This window comes from Orcinus orca, chromosome X, assembly GCF_937001465.1.
Source record: "Orcinus orca chromosome X, mOrcOrc1.1, whole genome shotgun sequence".
In the NCBI taxonomy this organism is placed as follows: Eukaryota; Metazoa; Chordata; class Mammalia; order Artiodactyla; family Delphinidae; genus Orcinus; species Orcinus orca.
Window position 1 is genome coordinate 52766382 of NC_064580.1, and position 18954 is coordinate 52785335.

Below are 18954 nucleotides of genomic sequence, written 5' to 3' on the forward strand. Positions count from 1 at the left end.
ACCAAAATGTTCATTGCGGCTCTATTTACAATAGCCCGGAGATGGAAACAACCTAAATGCCCATCATCAGATGAATGGATAAAGAAGATGTGGCACATATATACAATGGAATATTACTCAGCCATAAAAAGAAACGAAATTGAGCTATTTGTAATGAGGTGGATAGACCTAGAGTCTGTCATACAGAGTGAAGTAAGTCAGAAAGAGAGAGACAAATACCGTATGCTAACACATATATATGAAATTTAAGAAAAAAGAATGTCATGAAGAATCTAGGGGTAAGACAGGAATAAAGACACAGACCTACTAGAGAATGGACTTGAGGATATGGGGAGGGGCAAAGGTAAGCTGTGACAAAGCGAGAGAGAGGCATGGACATTTATACACTACCAAACGTAAGGGAGGTAGCTAGTGGGAAGCAGCCGCATAGCACAGGAAGATCAGCTCGGTGCTTTGTGACCACCTGGAGGGGTGGGATAGGGAGGGTGGGAGGGAGGGAGACAGACGCGGGAAGAGATATGGGAACATATGTATATGTATAACTGATTCATTTTGTTGTGAAGCAGAAACTAACACACAATTGTAAAGCAATTATACCCCAATAAAGATGTTAAAAAAAAAAAGAGAGTGTGTAGGCCCTGATGAAAGAAACCTGGCCACAAGCAGTGCCCAGTCTAGTTGGGAAGAAGATGAATGGATGCAGAGGAGTTTGCAGGTGTACGTCTATTGGGAGAACAGAGGCGCACAATGGAGGGAGGGAGTCAGAAGGTTCTTCAGAAAGGTGCTGCCTACGTAGAGTACTGCAAGATAGGTGGATATTTGTCAGGTAGCTAAGGGGAGGGAAAGCCATCCAGAGCAGAGAGCACAGCCTGAGCAAACACTCGAGGGAGGCATGGTGGAGAGCTTCCAGTAGTTGAAGTGTTTGGAAAAATAGATCAGGATAAGGCAGTCATGGGAGCAACTAGGGAGGACCTCAAATGCTAGAGGTTAGGGCTTGGATTAAACTGACAACAGCTGGGGAGCCAATGAAGCCTTTAAGCAGGTGAGTGGTCAGATTTGGTTTCCAGGACAAAATCTTAGAATGATTCATGTTTAGCTGTAATATGGAGGGACAAGTCTCTGAGATCTAAAAGGAGGATGTTGAAGAAATTCTTGTAAGGCTTGAAGGTGGCCTAAGCTAGGGCTGTGATAGTGTGGAAAAAAAAGGAAGGGGCAGGTTCTAAAGAAATTCAGAAGGTAGAATCTAATCTAATTTGTTGGTTCTCAACTGTCCTCAATTCAATCCAAGCTTTTAGTCTAACATTTGAGACCCTTTCACATAGGCTCCTGTGACATCTCTAGCCTCTAGCATTGCGTTTACATTAGATGATTAGATGTGGGGAGTGAGGAAGAGGGAAGGATGAATCCCTTTCCTCTGCCCAAGCAAAGATGGTCTGTCATCCAGAACAAACAAATTCATTAGGTTCCCATAGGGTCCTCTGTACCAAACTGTCACCGCTCTAAAAAAAAGACAGATTAGGGCTTTGGTAAAGAAACAGGAGGAAGAGGGGAAGAGAAACAACTGGGGCTAAGGAAGTTTTCTGGGAAAATTAATAAGGGCAGAAGTAGTTGAAGGATTAGGTGACGTGGATAGGAAAGAAAAGAGGGATTGTTAAGACATAAGAAATACTGCTGTGGAACATTAATAAATAACTCGTGGGGATTTCTGTTTGCTGAATTGTTTCTTGGAACTGGATTATGTGGGCAACAACTTTATAAGGATTACAGTTATGAGCACCACCAAGTTCCATTGGTGGTGTCTCAAAATCACAGAACCTGAGGATTAAACACTTGATCTGGCACAGACAGCTGTGAGGGACAAACTTTTCCTCACATTGGATTGACATCTGTACCTCTCTGAAGAAGCCATTAATTGGTCTTGGGTCTACTTTTGAGGTCGTGCAAGGCAAGCTAATTCTTCCATGTGACAACACTTAAGCTATTTAAAGGCGATGCTTGTGGACCCCCCTAAGCCTCCTCTTCTTCCACTCCTTATGGAAAGGCAGTACAGAATAGAAAGAGGAGTAAGGAATTGGACTCAGAAGACCCAAGTTCAAATATAGCTTCATTATTATAATCTGAGCTTGGGCAAACTACTCAAAATGTTAGTCGAATCTGATTTTGATAGTGCTATATCCCCTCATCAGCTTGATCCCTATCCACTGCCTCCAGGTTTCAGGCTTGAGCATCTAGGTGGATGGTAGGGCTCCTCGTATATAGACAGAGGATACAGGGGCAAGACGGTTATACAGGGGAAGGCAATGAGTTCCATTTGGGGCATGCTGACTTAGAGATGTCCAGAGGCCACTAGGCTGTGGATTATGGAGCTCGGGAAAGAGAAACAACAGAGTATCTCCACCTTCTGAAGACAGCTCCTTTCCCTTCCACCTCGAGGGAACTGGTTAGTCTTAGAATTGGGGTTATCACACTGAGGGCTGAGCTTTGGGAATGAGGCTCACTGTCTGTCTGACAAGGAATTCTTTTCTTTGCTGGGAGCTTGACTCAGTTTCCCAAATGTCAACATATTGAAGAGTTGGATTCCTAGGTCTCAACAGTCCTAGGCTCGAAACATTCAGATTCAGTAAGGTGGGAGTGGGATCTAGGAATCTGCATTCGTGAAAAGAAATGTTGTACACTGGCCTTTTCCTTACTAGATTCTCTTTCTTCCCTCCATAGCTGCTAAAGCTACAGGGCCTGGTTCACCTTTCCTCCAAAGGTCAAGGGTGGGTGGTGTCCCAAAAAACAAAACTAGGAGCAAGGATACCACCTCAGGGAGAAATGTGTTTCTTGGTCTAATTTTTTCACGTTTTCTTTCTCCACGATAGGGGAGAGCCTCAGCGTTGCTTTCCAGAAGGATCATCTCATGTTTTTTTTGGTCTTGGGCCAGAGGAGCAAAAGTAGGTGTTATCCCATGAGAAAATACGGCCCAAGAAAGTATGAGCAACATAGAGTGTCTCTACCTAGAGGGACCTCACCAGAGACCCCAGGAGCCCACATACGCCTTAGATGGCTGGTGACAAGTGTGCAGGGTTGCATGTGCCAGGCAGTGGAGGTTTTGGGTTCAGTGTGCCAACAGTCTTTATATCTTTCCGTCATTGATACCACTGTGTGCTGACCCAGAGAGAAGGGTCACAAAGGGTGACGTGAAAGCTAAGGGGAAAAGGGTTTCCATCAGGAGACAGCATCCAAGTATGCATAATCCTGAGAGGTGAAGTAAAAGGAGTGAAATGGGTCCATTGGCTTTAGCCTGAAGGATGTGGGGATGGACCCTGACAGTCCCTGTGCCCATGGACCTTACAGATGGAGCAATTGGCCTTAAGCTAGCACATCACTTCTCCCACCTATGATGACAGAAAGCACTAAGGACAGCAAGCATGAGCAGTGGGGGAGGAGCCTGTGAAACAGAGCATTTCATGCTCTGAGTGTCTTAGTGAAGTGGGATGCACAGGTCGAGTGACAGAGGGTGAATAATGGTCCCCCAAAGATGTCCACATCTGAATCCCTGGAACCTGTGAATATGTTACCTTTCATGGTAAAAGGGACTTTGCAGATGTGAGCTAAGAAGTTTGCAATGGGGAGATTAACAACCCTTGATTATCCAGGTGGGCCCAAAGTAATCAGAATTATCTTAAGAAGAGGGAGACAGGAGGGTCAAGTTCAGATAAGGAGATATGACAATGGAAGCAGAAGTCTGAGAGGTCTTGAAGATGAAGGAAGGGGCCACAAGCCAAGGAAGGCAGGCAGCATCTAGGAGCTGGAAAAGGATTATCCCTTAGAGCCTCCAGAAGGAACGAGGCCCTGCTGAGACCTTGATTTTAGCCCACTAAGACTGACTGTGGGCTTCTAACCTCCAGAATTGCAGGATAATAAATTTGTGTTTTAAGCCATTAAATTTGTGGTAATTTGTCACAGCCTCAATAGGAAACTAGTAGAGCCTCTTACAGGACTCCAGGGCAGTAAAAATGTACTAAGCAGCTGCATATTTCTCAGAAATCAAGAGGTGGGTTGAGGAGAAGGAAAATGGATGATTCTAAACTAAATACACCTTTGGTTGTCATACAAGTTCTCTTGAAATAAAGTCAGACAATCCAAGTTGGCCATGCAAACCCCTGAAAAGCAGAGGTAAGTAAGCTATTTCTCAGGCAGCCAGGCATAGAGAAAAGTACTTTCCTATTCTTCTTTCAAAGTTCAATACCATCTCCTCCTCTACCCATTGAACCAAGAAGCTGCCCCTATCACATAGTCACAAGGCTCATGAAACTAGACTTGGTCCTTTTCTTCTCTCATACCCCAAAAGGAGTAAAGAGCATCCCCAGTAACTTCCTTAAAGGAGAAAGCCCACCATTGTAGTGACTGCCTCCTTATTAAGAGCACAGTGCTGCATAACATAAGGATGGATCCTGGGCGCCTTGAGAGCAGCAGGTGTCAGCACCAACAGGCCCAGCTTCAGAGACGGCATGTGATACAGTGGCCAAGCAGCCTCAGAGACACATGTTGGGTCCCATCAAGGGACACCCCTGGGAAGAAGTCACAGTCAGCAGAACTTGGCACTGCTGGCTGGATATCCTTGGGTGAGCTATGTACCCGAGAGCCTCAGTGTTCTCATCAGTGGGACTGTAGGGTCTAATTTCATTGTCAACCCAATGACCTGGACAAAGGAGGAGTATGTGTGCAAATATGTGTCCAAAAATAATTCCTCTGCAGGTTGCCCTAAGAAATAGGCGGGACAGAAGTGCTTGGCACGGTCACCATAGCAGCCATTGGTCCTGCTAAAATCTAAATCAAATGGTGTCAACTCTCTGCTCAAAATTCTCTAGTGCTTTCTGACTTCACACAGAGTTAGAGCCAAAGTCCTAGCAAAGGCCTATGAGACCTAACGTGAGCTGCTCTCCCTCCCCCACCCCTTCTCCCATCTCTACTTTTCCTTGCTGTCTCCACTGCAGCCACACTGGTCTTCTTGGAATCCTCTAACTTGGGAATAGGCAAACTTTTTCTGCAAAGGGCCAGATAGTCGATACTCATTTTCAGCTTTGCAGGCCATACAGTACTTATTGCAATGACTCAACTCTGATGTTGTAGCACAAAAGCAGACATAGACAACATGTAAACGAATGAGCATGGCTGTGATCCAATAAAACGTTATTAAGAAAAACAGGCTGCAGGCCTGAGTTTACAGACCCTGCTCTAACCCACAGTCGTCTGCACCTGCTGCTCCCCGATATACACATGGCACTCTCCCTCACTTCCTTCAGGTCCTCACTCAAGTGTCACTGTCTCAGGGAGAAAACTACATGGCACATTAACACAGCCACCCTCTCCCCAGCCTTCCCTGCTTCCTTTTCTCTTTTGCCATTAACATCTTCTAACATATATTTATTTTGTTTATTGTCTGCCTCTCCCCAACCCCCACTGATTAGAATGTAAACTCTACAAGGGCAGAGATTTTTGTCTTTTTTTTTCACTGCTGCCTGCCTTGCACATAGTAAGCACTCAATGTATATTAATTGATTGGATAAACCAGGTTTACTACAAAATTTAGTAAAAAGTAAGTCCCTTCAGAAACACTATTTCAAATCTACCCTAACACAGGAGGCTAGGTTCCCACACAAACCCACACAAAGGTTCCCAGTATCTAGAAAGCCCTGGGACACTGGATTATGTCATAATCAGTGGTGTCATCACTGGGGAAATTCTCAAGTTGCCCTCTGACTTAAGCCTTTCAGGCCTTGAGGCCAGTGGGATTGAGGAACTTTCTGAGAGCAAAACAGCTCTTGAGAGCGTGTGGGCTCCACAGGCGGCAATCATAGGGGATTGGCCTTCCGAGAGAACGGGTGAACAGGACTCCCTGCAAACACAGGTCCTCCAGACTGCCTCGTTAAAGGATGGCCCAGCGAAGCAGGCAGTGTGGGTTCGCCGCAACCGTTCAGAGCCAGAAGAACCTACAAAATCACCTGTGGTCAATAAGAAGCCCAAGCTAGAGTTGACCAAAGCAGTGGTCGTGGACCTTGGCACGGGCTACTGTAAATGTGGCTTTGCCGGGCTGCCAAAGCCCACCCACATGATCTCACCCACAGTGGGCAAACCCTACATGGAGACGGCCAAAACCGGGGACAATCACAAGGAGACATTTGTGTGGCACGAGCTTATCAACCCAGAAGTTTGTCTCAAGCTAATTAATCTTCTGCGACATGGCATCATCATGGGCTGGGATACAGTACAGGATATCTGGGAATATCTTTTCCATCAAGAGATGAAGATTGCCCCAGAGGAGCACGCCGCCTTGGTTTCAGACCCACCCCTGAGACCACACACAAATAGAGAGAAGTATGCTGAAATGCTGTTTGAGACCTTCAAAACTCCCGCAATGCATATCGCCTACCAGTCCCGCCTGTCCATGTACTCCTACGGAAGGACCTCTGGCCTGGTTGTGGAGGTCGGCCACGGTGTGTCCTATGTAGTTCCCATCTACGAGGGCTATCCTTTGCCCAGCATCACTGGACGGCTGGACTACGCGGGTTCTGACCTGACAACCTACTTAATGGGCCTGATGAACAATTTGGGGAAACACTTCACTGAGGACCAGCTGGGCATTGTGGAGGACATCAAGAAGAAATGCTGCTTTGTGGCCCTGGTCCCCACTGAAGAGAAGAAAGTCCCAGCTACTGAGCATACAATCCAGTACACCCTGCTGGATGGGCAGGAGATATACCTGTGCCAGGAAAGGTTCCTCTGCTCAGAGATGTTCTTCAAGCCTTCTCTGATCAAGTCCATGCAGCTGGGCCTCCACACCCAGACAGTGTCCTGCCTTAACAAGTGTGACATCACCCTCAAACGAGACCTCATGGGGTATATCCTACTCTGTGGGGGGAGCACCATGCTCAGCGGTTTCCCTAACCATCTGCAGAAGGAGCTGAGAAGCATGTGTCCTAATGACACCCCCCAGGTAAACGTGTTGCCCGAAAGAGACACTGCAGTGTGGACGGGTGGCTCCCTCCTACCATCGCTTCAGGGCTTCCAACCACTGTGGGTCCACCGCTTTGAGTATGAGGAACATGGGCCTTTCTTCCTCTACAGAAGGTGCTTCTGAACTCCGATGAAGCATGGTTGCTGTGGTGGCCATGCGTCAGCTTTGCTGGGTGAGCACCCATCCCATACATAGGGAGCTGAGCCAGCCAGTTCACCCCTGCAGTATTAAACAATCCTTGCGTTTCCTCCACAATGTATTTCTCTATTTCCTCATGCAATGAGAACTTCATACATGCAGCATCTGCCTTAAAATGTCCATTTGCCAAAACAACAGCGGGGGCTGGGTGAAGGAGACGGGCAGTGCGGGGGGTGGGGGGGGAGAAGGGGGGAGTGATTATGGACCAAAAAGACGTAGCTTATAGTTTAATTGCTTAAGTATTGGGGGGAGAAACTACCTCTAAAATTATTCTGTCCCTTATTTTGTATATTCCCCACTTTAGGTACTACAGTATTGTTAAACTCTGCTTGGAAGGGGGAGTGTGATAAAGATTAGGTAGATAGAGCAAATGCTGTTGTGGCCTATAAGAAGATCCCTTTCAATAAACACCAACAGGAAGTATGCTGTAATGGTTCAGTCGCCCACAAAGCAGCAGAGTGCATTTCACACTTGATCAGTGACTCTGAAGGCTTGGAAAGAGCTGATGAAGATGTCTGATGCCTGCTTTAACTGTACTTTCTTTTAGTTCCAGTAGTCATTTATGTCTCGATACCAGTTCTTACCAAGCCATCATGGTGACTGGCTGCTGAAGCCTGGTGTATTATGAGCAAGATATGTGTATCTTAAGGGAAAAACTCTTCAGGGAATAGATGCTATATAGATTTCCCCCTTTAAAAAAATTGGGGGCAGATTTGTCTTGGGTTATCAGCACTAAGGTCATGAGGATGCAACCCACAGCCATTCTCCAGACACTTCAAGCAGCAGATGCTCCTCTCCAACCAGACTGGATTCTCCATCAACCTGCAGGGTATACAACTGGAGTCTGGAATGGGTGCGGGATAAAGGCTGCCAGTTCTGCAGTGTGGGTTTATGGGAGGCTGGTCCATGCTGGTCATTCTAACCCAACTAAGGAACTGAAGGAACATAAAGATCTTCATGGTCCGGGAAGCCTTTCCAGAGCCCAGCATGTTCTGTGGCATTTCCTGCAGGGCAGTTTATAATTGGACCTTCCGTTTTTTAGAGGAGTCCCCAGTACATTCTCTGCCCTGTCTCCAACACTGGCAGGCAGTATAAAATAGTGGAAAGAACATGGGCTTTAGACTCTGTGATTTGAAACTGTTTTGCTACCAACTAGCTGTGTGACCTGAGTCTGCTCACCTGTAAAATTGAATTCAAATGCCTACCTCACACAGCTGATGTAAATATCAGAGGTAAACACCTGAATACCAGTGTGTGGCCTCCAGGAGGTGATCCCAAGGGTTGTTAGCTAGTATTATCTTGTAGAATTCTACCTCTTATAAGGAGTCCAAATGCCTTACTATGATCCTGAGCCACACGTACACCCAAAGACACACACATTCAATCACTCATAGGAGAGCGATGGCATCTCTACCATTCCCAGGGAGAAGCCCTACAGAACCACCCTCATAGCCTCCAGGTTTGCCTAGACAGCCTTGAAAGACCTAAATCCTCCACCCTGGAGGCCTGGTAAGTAAGCACAGCTGGCTGGCACCAGCAAGCTAGAGTAGGGAAGCAAAAATAGCCACAGAAGAGCTTAGTCAGCAAGGACTAAGCCTTACCCTGGAGGATCAGGGAATCAGCTAAGAGTTGGGTACATTGACTTGAGAGAGGTATGCCTTGTTCACCTCAGTTTCTGCCCAAACCACTACTGTCAACACTCTATGAGCATTCACTGATGGGTAGGTTGAAGTTTAGTTAATTCTTAACCTTTGGACCTCTTTGGCAGGGTGGTAAAGCCTATGGACCCCTCAGAATAATAGAATACTATTTTTAACTGTATCAAATAAAATACATAGGATTACAGAAATATTCTATTTTAGATCCCTTAAGGGTCTATGAACCCCCAGTCTATTACCCCGAAAAAGGTGAGGGTCTTGATGAAGGGGAGGCATGAGAGGTGGTTCTGGAGAATGGGAACTCCCAGGCCATCCTAGGACCAAATGCTATACGGCATTTTAAAATGAAAAATACCAATATAAGGGTAAACAACTGTGTAATCTCTTTCAAAGCACATTTATGAATTCTCTCACTTGATCCATATAAATCACCCTTGCAGAAAAAAAGAATCCTCCTCACACATTAAAAAAGATGAATAGTTTTTAGTAAGTATTTGGAAGTCATCTTAGCCCAATGGTTCTCAACTGAGGACAATTTTGAACCCCAAGGGACATTTGACAATGTCTAAAGATATTGGTGGTTATCATAACAGGAGTAGAGGGTACGTAGTACTGGCATCAAATGTGTAGAGGCCAGGGATATTGCTAAACATCCTATAGGCACAGGACAGCAAAGAATGACGTAACCAAAACTATCAACAGTGCCAAGGCTGAGAAACCCAGGTTATCCCAGTGGGCACACAAGGTTGTAGAAAAGCAAGATTCAGTGAGATTAAATGACTTTGTTCAAGGACACTAAGATGAGTGGACCCATGACTTTGTTCTTTCCGTATACCAAGAGGACATCTGTTGGTCTTGAAGTTCCTGGGACTTCAAAGCTAGTAAGAATAATGGTGGAACAGCCCACTGTAGGCATGAAGCATAGGCAAGGGCTTAGGGAGCACAGAGAAAATAGGAATCAAGAGCAGGCCTTCAGGGTTGCCAAACATCACCAATATAAACTTTGGCTTGTCTACAGATCTCGGATATTTATGGTTACCTAGCTTCTAAGATGTTCATCCTCAACTCAGTTACTACTAAATATGACAGAAAAGGAAGGACAGCCAAAGACTCCCAAGGACTTGTCCAGGTGGTGCTTCTAGTGAAGCAAAGAAGGTTATGGGCCAGCACAGGAGGAGGAAAAAAAGCTAATTTTGCTTCCCAAACTTGTAGTCACCTTAAATTACTAAGAGTCGTCAGTTTTGTTTATTTTTAAAAACATCCTCTCAATTATGGCTATGAAAAATCCCTCAGATGTGTGCACATGTATGTATATACACACATAAATATGTGTGTATATATGTAGATATATGTGAAAAATAAATTTATTTTAAAATATGCAGCAGTGCTAAGAAATAACACCAAGCTGTACTCATAAAGGCATAATAAAAACATTAGCTTCTGCCTCAGTTTTTCAAAAAGTCTAAATATAAAATACACTTTGATTACAGGAGACAATCCTCTGCAAGTTTCCTCTTGATGTCTGGAGCATCTGAACAAAGCTGATTCCATGGAACAAACTAAATAACTGAGGCTTTTAGCTTCCTGCAACATGAATTTGGGAAGAGCCCAAATTTGGGGGAAGAATTATATACTCCTCTTTAGAACTTGATAGACTCTTTCCCCAAAATTAAGCATTCATCACTCCCAGGAGTTCCTCCTTTGCCTATACACAGCATTTCCCCCCATAAATTCACCCTTGACTTTGCCTTCTGCCTTCAATTTGGATGGTCTGCTCCCACCTGCTCCTTCTCCAAATGAATAAAATTCCATCTCGCTCAGAGGAGAGAGTAATTGATAGTAATTTGTATTCACACAAATTCTTTCTTGCTGTTTCCATACAGTATTTCAAGGAAAGTGAACATCCACGCAAAGTCACACCATTATAAACAGGCACATTTACTTCTATTTCCAACCCATCAGCATGGGTCCCTTTACTATTATCCATAGCAAGAGTACTATAATATATTAAAATGTCATATAAGTTACCATGTTCATTAATCCACACCAAAGAGTAGTCAAAAAGCACTTGCAACCTTTCAATGTTGGGCACTTAATTATAGATCTTCTTTTTCTATTATTTTGTGAAAATTTTCAGACACACAGAAAAGTTGAATTATACAGTGAACACACCTAGATTCTATAGTTTACATTTTGCTATATTAGGGAAAGGCTTCTTTAGTTACACAATTCTGGGTATACCTATACTCTGACTTCCTGTTAGTCTACATAGAGTAATAAAGGTCTGGTTCTGGTATTAAAAGCATGAAAGAGATTGTTAACCTTACCCAAGAGTCAGCCACAAAACTGTTGTCAAAACAAACTGAGCTTTTTCTGGACTCACCAAAAAGAGATAAATTCTCATTTGCTTCAAAGAAAATAACTAAAAGACATAGGTCAGTTAAGCACCATAAAGAAAAATAAATGAAATGGCTTAGATACTGACAAAAACACTATGTTAAAAGAAGCAACATTTGGAGAAAAAGGAGTAACTTACTACTGTTCATGCCTATGATGCACACTGCTCACCATCCCAAATGTACGCAATACTGTTTCAGAAATTCTAATCTGTTCCAGCTCTAACACTGCTAACTCTAGCAGAACATTCACAGGCAATGAAAATAGTCCGTATGGACCCTGTAGTGATAGGAGGCTCAAACCAGTTATAACTGGAAGCACATGACCTGGCAAGATACTACAAAATAACCGCTGTCAGCATAGAAGGCTTAGAATATCAAAGGATAGATTTCGCTTTTCATTCTGCTTTAGTTCAAGGTGAAATCATTTAAATGATGAAATTTGACCAAATGTTAGGAGCACTAATAGCCATGTTGTTTATATATAATGCTTTCCTCAAGGAACATAAAACAGTTTAAAAACATTACTTTACTTTTCTTCACACTTTTGAGGTAGCAGCCACGAAACATTCCCAATTAACTGAGGCACAAATCAATTCTGTGATTTGTCTACAGTTCCAGTATGATTCCAACCTGTAGCTGGGAATGAAACCCAATGTCCTGATTACCATAAATACCAGAAATATGCTTTCAATAAGCACTAAGTAAAAGAACAGTAATTTTTACAAAATGGTGCTATATGGGTTAAAGCTTAAAGTCTTGCTTAATGATTAAAATTATATGCAAAATAAAATAGAATTGGTGTCTGCTGAGGTCTGCTGTACAGATCAGCTCTCCGTAATGCTAAGGTAGATGGTCTTACTCTTCCCACTTCCCAACAGCCAGGCCTCGAGGAGTGAGGAGTGGAAGGAAAACAGCCTTCTCTGCCAGAGCCCTCCTAACTGGGGTCAGAGTCACTCTAGAAGGCTCAGTTTCCACTGGGTTCTTTTGTTGATCTTTGGTGGTATAAAAAGCTCAGCATCTGAAAGGAAAGAGAAAATGTGACAGACACACTCCTTCATGTTGGTGGGAGCTGAGGCAGTAACTCTAAGCTAAAGCTAGGCGACTGGGCTTTGCACCTACAAGACGACCATCAGAACCAGAGTTAATGTTTCTGTTACCCTAACAACCTCCTGGTCAGAGCAAACACAGCCTGGAGGCCCTGCCCCGAGAAGAGGAATCCCACTTCAACTTTAGGCATGTGGGAGGGTTGAAGAAAAAAATGCCCACTGAGTGATTCAAAGTGGAAGAATGTTCTGTATTTCAAATGGGAGGGGGTGGTGGTTGTGGTGCTTACGAGGCCGTATACATGTATTAAATTTCACCAAACTATACACCAAAGAGCTGTACATTTCACTGTATGTAAAATTTACCTCAATTATAAGAGTGGCGTGTATTCAGTAAGTAAAGTTAATGGACAGAAAACACTTATAATAAAAATTTCTACAAACACACTGATCAATAAAAATGTCCTTACTTAAAAAATAAATAAATAACTGGAAGAGGAGGGCGATGGTTGGGGGAAATTTGTCACTGTTAGATAACACTCCCAGGCCCTCTTTCAGTTAGATTTATGGAGTCTCTTACTTAAGTAGAAATCATACACAGGAAGTAGAGACATGAGAAAATATGTATATAGAGAGACATTCTTTCTCAGTATTATTCATGGTACACCTATACATATGACCCATACAGACATGAAAAATTCTTTTACTAGAATATTTTAAAATGTGAGAAAAATGCTCCAGATAAAATGTTTTAAAAACATGATTTTCATTATACATATACACATGCATGTACACACGTATGACTACAAATTATCAAGTCTTAATTTTCTTTGACATACTTTTCTATACAATCCAGATTTTCTCTACTAATCATAACAGTATTATAATTTCACATACAATTACTACTCCCTACACTCCCAAACAAAAATCTATTGTATATAGACAAAAAGACTACAAGAGGTTTTGCTTATTTAACAATATTGGAAAAGGCTACTTAAATTCATGGTTAACAAGCCCCATAACTTCATGTTAAATAGTAACTAAACTTTCAATGACACCTTATCTGCTTTTTAAAAAAGAAACAAGTTTTGAAAATAGTGTATCTTATTTTTAAAAATTAGGCATAAGTACAATTATATTTGATTCTTAGACTTAACTATGTATAAATACCAAGTACTGACTTATTGGCAGGAAAGAAATTATTCTGACAAACTGTATGACAGCAGGACATGACATCTTTCACATTTCCATATTTGAATTTCACAGCACAGAGGGAGTCGTTTCACAAAAATATTTTGAGGGTTTTATCAGTTTTTCCAAAGACTTCTCTTAATCCTTTGATAGTCAAATCATACTCATTTGAAGTAATTTTGTTATCAGTTATAACAAGTCTAATTTGGCCATGATTTAAGCGCTACTCTGGTAAAACGTTAATCCATTTTATGAAATGGATTACATTTTTGCAAGACTTGCAATCAACCTGCATGGTACTACGTTGCATCTTAACGTGAAGCAATCAGAAAATGCCCCATCAAGTCACTGATCCCCCTACTACTGTTATCTGGGAAGGGGCAGGTGAGGAATATTTGAGAGGAACTAATTTTGTGAGTAGCTCATCTGCCTCTTTTAGGATTATGAGAACTTCTCCTTTCCTACACAATCTACACTAGAGTTCCTACACAGGGACACTGATAATACATACTCTGATAATGAGAAGGCTCAAAATTTTAAAGTCTTTAAGGCTCAGCTGGGAAATGGAAGTGCTCTTTGATAAAGCCAACTAGACCACCCTAGAGAAAGCTGTGACTGAACTTGACCTGAAGGTCAACATCAAGCCAGCAGTAAGGAAAACAGGGGACAGAAATCACAACTGGATTAGACACATTACAAACTAAACAATTACCAAACTGCCTCTGGTCTGAGATGAATTGTTAGCATCTCAGAAATAAGTGTACGTTTTGGGGCTGATACCAAAGGCAGCTTGCCAGCCTCCAGGAAGAAGGGGATCTAGGGATACAGCAGTTAACTGTCTGGCTATTTGAGCTTAGCTGGAACGGAAGGTGGTTCATTTATTCCTGGTAGCAACATAAGCCATGAAAGTTAAACTTGACATGGCTCCCACAAAGTCTACTTCAAATGCCGTCAAAATGCTACCAGAGTGGGCTTCCCTGGTGGCGCAGTGATTGAGAGTCCGCCTGCCGATGCAGGGGACACGGGTTCGTGCCCCGGTCTGGGAAGATCCCACATGCCGTGGAGCGACTGGGCCGGTGGGCCCGTGGGCCACGGCCGCTGAGCCTGCGCGTCCGGAGCCTGTGCTCCGCAACGCGAGAGGCCACAATAGCGGGAGGCCACAACAGGGAGAGGCCCGCGTACCGCAAAAAAAAAAAAAAAAAAATGCTACCAGAGTATAGCATTTAAATGAAAAAATTTCAGAACGTTGCCTCTCACATGCCAGGAATGCAAATAGCAGCCGTAAAAATTGCCACCTTTTCAAAGCTAAAAAGAAGTTGCTATGCTTGATTGATCCACATGAAGGGTGAATACTGTGGCACCAAACTGATCTGTCAAAAGTTTTTTAGGGAATTCCCTGGCAGTTCAGTGGTTAGGACTCAGCACTTTCACTGCCAGGGCCCAGGTTCTTGGTCAGGGAACTAAGATCCCCTGCGGACAAAAAAAAAAAAAAAAGGAGCTTTTAACCGACTTTCAAAAGAAAGCCTTTAGGGCTTTTAACTTTGTTGAGGAATATGTAACCTAATTGAAGAGAATCCTCTCCCCCCAACAAATAAACAAAACATCCAAATAAACAAAACATTTTCGGTATAATTCAATAGGAAATGCAGGTGAAATGCTAATCTTCTTTGAATTTGTTTTCAAATTATACTGTCAATCCTAAGGATGACTAAAGAGTTCCAGCTCTTAAGCAAGGAATATGAAAATGTCCCCAAGACACAATGCAAAACTGCCAATAGCCAAAAATGATTCAGATGAATCCTTAAAATGTACATGCAAATTAGACTGTTTAGACTCAAACTTCAACTGTAATGTGCCTGTGTGGATGAGTGTATGCCACTGCACTGACAAGTGTGTATGTCAGAACAATTTTTAAAAATTATACCTTTAATGTCATGTTGGATTTCCCAGCCCTCCACCCAGGATCCCAACACTAAAGGCATTAAACTGATTTTAATAAAGATATAGTCTTAGAACTGAGGGAAAATTGTAGCGACTCCGCATTCTCTCCTAATACTACTAACCTTCTCAATACTTACAAAAAGATATTCCTTCTACTTACTAATGTAATAATTTAGAGTGAAAAAAAATACTAACCAAGAACAGGAACTGAAGTCTTCTCTTGATGATAAGAGACCATGATACCATTTGCAGTAGAACTGGGACCTAGAACCCAAGAATTGGGTTGGCCAAAAAGTGCCTTCGGTTTTTAAGTAAAAATAAAAGACTCATTTTCACCAAGAACTTTATTGAGCAACGTATTCACTCTTTTGTTCTACTACCTTCTGTCATTTTTCAGGCAACTTCATAATTCCATCTTCCCAAAAGGTTTTATCTTTTTGAGAAAAGAACTGTTCCAGGTGCCTTCTGCAGTCTTCCAGGGAATTGAATTTTTTTCTATTAAGAGAATTTTGTAAAGGCCTAAATAAATGGAAATCTGAAGGTGCAATATCTGGTGAATACAGCGGATGAATCAGAACTTCCCAGTCAAGCTTTTTTGCCTGGTTATCAAAGAAACATGCAGTTTTGCGTTATCCTGATGGAAGATTATGCACTGACTAATTCTGGACGCTTTTCGTCGAGTGCTGCTTTCAGTTGGTCTAACTGGGAGCAGTACTTGCTGGACTTAATCGTTTGGTTTTCTGGAAGGAGCTCATAATAGAGGACTCCCTTCCAATCCCACCATATACACAACATCACCTTCTTTGGATGAAGACTGGCCTTTGGTGTGGTTGGTGGTGGTTCATTTCGCTTGCTCCACGATCTCTTCCGTTCCACATTATTGTACAGTATCCACTTTTCATCGCCCATCACAATTTGTTTTAAAAACGGAACATTTTCACTATGTTTAAGTAGAGAATCGCATGCAGAAATACGGTCAAGAAGGTTTTTTTTTTTGCTTAACTTATGTGGAACCCAAACATCAAAGCGATTAACATAACCAAGCTGGTGCAAATGATTTTCAACGCTTGATTTGGATATTTTGAGTGTGTCAGCTATCTCCTGCGTGGTATAATGTTGATTGTTCTCAATTAATGTCTCGATTTGATTGCTATCAACTTCAACTGGTCTACCTGACTGTGGAGCATCGTCCAGCGAGAAATCTCCAGCACGAGATTTGCGAAGGCAAACCACTTTTGACATGCTTGATCCATCACAGCACCTTCTCCATACACTGCACAAATCTTTTTTTTTTTGCATTTCAGTCGCGTTTTTACCTTTCTTGAAATAATAAAGCATAATATGCCAAAAATGTTGCTTTTTTTAAAATTCCATCTTCAATGTTAAAATGGCTACACAAAAATTCACCAATTTAATGTCTTTTTTAAATGCACGCTTATACGACAGCTGTCACATACTATCTAACAAAGTTGTTTTGAGTGAAGTTAAAGACAACTAGGTGCTACTAGAGCCATCTTACGAAAAAAAAAAAAAAAAAACGAACGAACCTTTTGACTAACCCAGTAGAAAGTAGACTGAATCAGCAAAGATTATTTTATACTTCTGATGACTGCAAATACCCAAATCTCTGCCAGCAATAAATAGCCTTTCATTTTCATTGTGGTGTCAAACACTTATGTGATTTTAATTTGCCAGTTTCTCCAGTCTCAATTCAGACCACTACATCTCCTGTCCACCAGAAGAACAAGGTAATGATGGGGGAAAAACAGAAAAAGAAAATCTCAGTGATATATGCCTGGTCCTTTCCAAATGAGCGAGCCATACCCTGGAAGGAGGGGATATAATAAGAGGTTATAGAATACACAGAGCACCAGATCGTACTCAAAGATTTGTGAGAATTTTTACATTAAAACAATTCTGTGCATATCATGGAGGAGAAAGCAAACTCTGCACACGTGTTTAAGGTAAAACAAGAGACTTTGCAAGGGGCTTCCCTCGTGGCTCAGTGGTTAAGAATCCGTCTGCCAATGCAGGGGACACAGGTTCGGGCCCTGGTCTGGGAAGATCCCACATGCCGTGGAGCAACTAAGCCCATGCGCCACAACTACTGAGCCTGTGCTCTAGAGCCCGCAGGCCACAACTACTGAGCCTGTGTGCCACAACTGCTGAGGCCCATGTACCTGGAGCCCATGATCTGCAACGGGAGAAGACACAGCAATGAGAAGCCCACGCACTACAATGAGGAGTGGGCCCCACTCGCCGCAACTAAAGAAAAGCCCACATGCACCAACGAAGACCCAATGCAGCCAAAAATAAAAATAAACGAATGAATAAATAAATAAATAAATAAATAAGAGACTTTGCAGGAATTCCACACCTGCACGAGCCTCAGCAGGCACACTGTAGGCTCTCCGCCTCGCCTTCACTCAGGTCTGCGTGTTCCCTCCTGGCGCACTCTCAGCAGTGATGTCACGTGCTCAAAACACTGCCATGTGACTCATGGTATCCTGCACAGATGACATTACCATGCTTTACCAACCAAAGCAAAAACACAATTTTCCTGGTCATTTCTCCTAGAAGACTCATAAGTTGGTATCTTAGATGTTAACATGATCTGAATAGATGAGGATAAGGGAGGGCATGGGGAAGCACTATAAATTTTTAGCTTCAAAACCACTAGTTCTGAAAGTGATCACATTTCTTCTAAGAAGTACCTATTACAGTAAATTCAAGTATTTATGGGAGGCTAATTCTCAGTTGTTTTTATTTCTATGGCTTGTAAAATTCTTTTATATCTACCCTCTCATCTAACCTTCAAAACATTCCAGTGAAGTATACAGGGGAGTATTATCCCCATTTATAACTGAGGAAATCAAGACCCAGTAAGCTGATGAGCTGATTTCCAGCTTCTCTCTCAGCTCCAAACCCACCCTTCCTATACACTGCTCATGATTCTGGGACTGGGGGCCTGAGAAAACACCCCTCCTTTGACAGCTGTTATGCTCCAACAGTAGCAGACACCAGAGGGACAGGGCAAGGCTGGATAGAGGAAGGGGAAGGAATTTGTTCCCTTGTTCGCTTGCTTTCACTCAACAGTAGCTCTGTACCCCGCAGCAGCTGTTCGTTCAAGTTTCTGTTTATTTCTATACAGTTAGAACCAGTCTCATCCTGCCCTCTCGGAAATACCAGCTCCAGCAGGCTGCCACCCCCTTCTCAGAGGTTCAAGAACCAGTTCTGCAGGGGCCTCACCGCCAAGCGTCTAAATTCTAAGAATCCCAAACTCTTCCTTTTGTTCCTTCAGCCTTAGGGGTATAAGCGGCTTCCCACAGTTTCAATCTCAACGTTCCTTCTCTGTATTCCCTTTCTGCCTTCTCAGGCCTCTAGTACTTGGTTAACCAGTTCCATATGTTAAACTCTCTCTGATAAAATAATAGCTGTGGTTTTTGTTTTCCTTAATGGACTCTGACTGATAAATCAGGCTTTCTGAATCAAAATCAAAACTCTGAAAAATACACCTAAGG

At 42.8% G+C, this 18954-nt stretch overlaps 1 protein-coding gene and 1 long non-coding RNA gene across 2 annotated transcripts; one reads left to right on the forward strand and one right to left on the reverse strand.

The window, feature by feature from the left end:
* Positions 1-747: 747 nt before the first annotated feature.
* LOC101277491 (actin-like protein 7A) lies at positions 748-7126 on the forward strand. The gene is made up of 2 exons (XM_012539083.1): positions 748-826; positions 5763-7126. The coding sequence occupies exons 1-2, from the start codon at positions 748-750 to the stop codon at positions 7124-7126; spliced, it is 1443 nt and encodes a 480-aa protein (XP_012394537.1).
* A 4638-nt stretch (positions 7127-11764) lies between these two features.
* LOC117198801 (uncharacterized) lies at positions 11765-18139 on the reverse strand. Its single transcript, XR_004480034.2, has 2 exons — positions 15629-18139; positions 11765-12276 (listed from the first exon to the last, which is right to left on the reverse strand). It is a non-coding gene; the product is annotated as an uncharacterized LOC117198801 (long non-coding RNA).
* Between the last annotated feature and the right edge of the window lie 815 nt (positions 18140-18954).

Coding starts and splice junctions, on each gene's coding strand:
- LOC101277491 (XM_012539083.1), top strand. CDS start 748: ATGGAGGGAGGGAGTCAGAAGGTTCTTCAGAAAGGTGCTGCCTACGTA. Junction 827..5,762: donor GATAGGTGGATATTTGTCAG/GTAGCTAAGGGG, acceptor TAAGCCTTTCAG/GCCTTGAGGCCAGTGGGATT.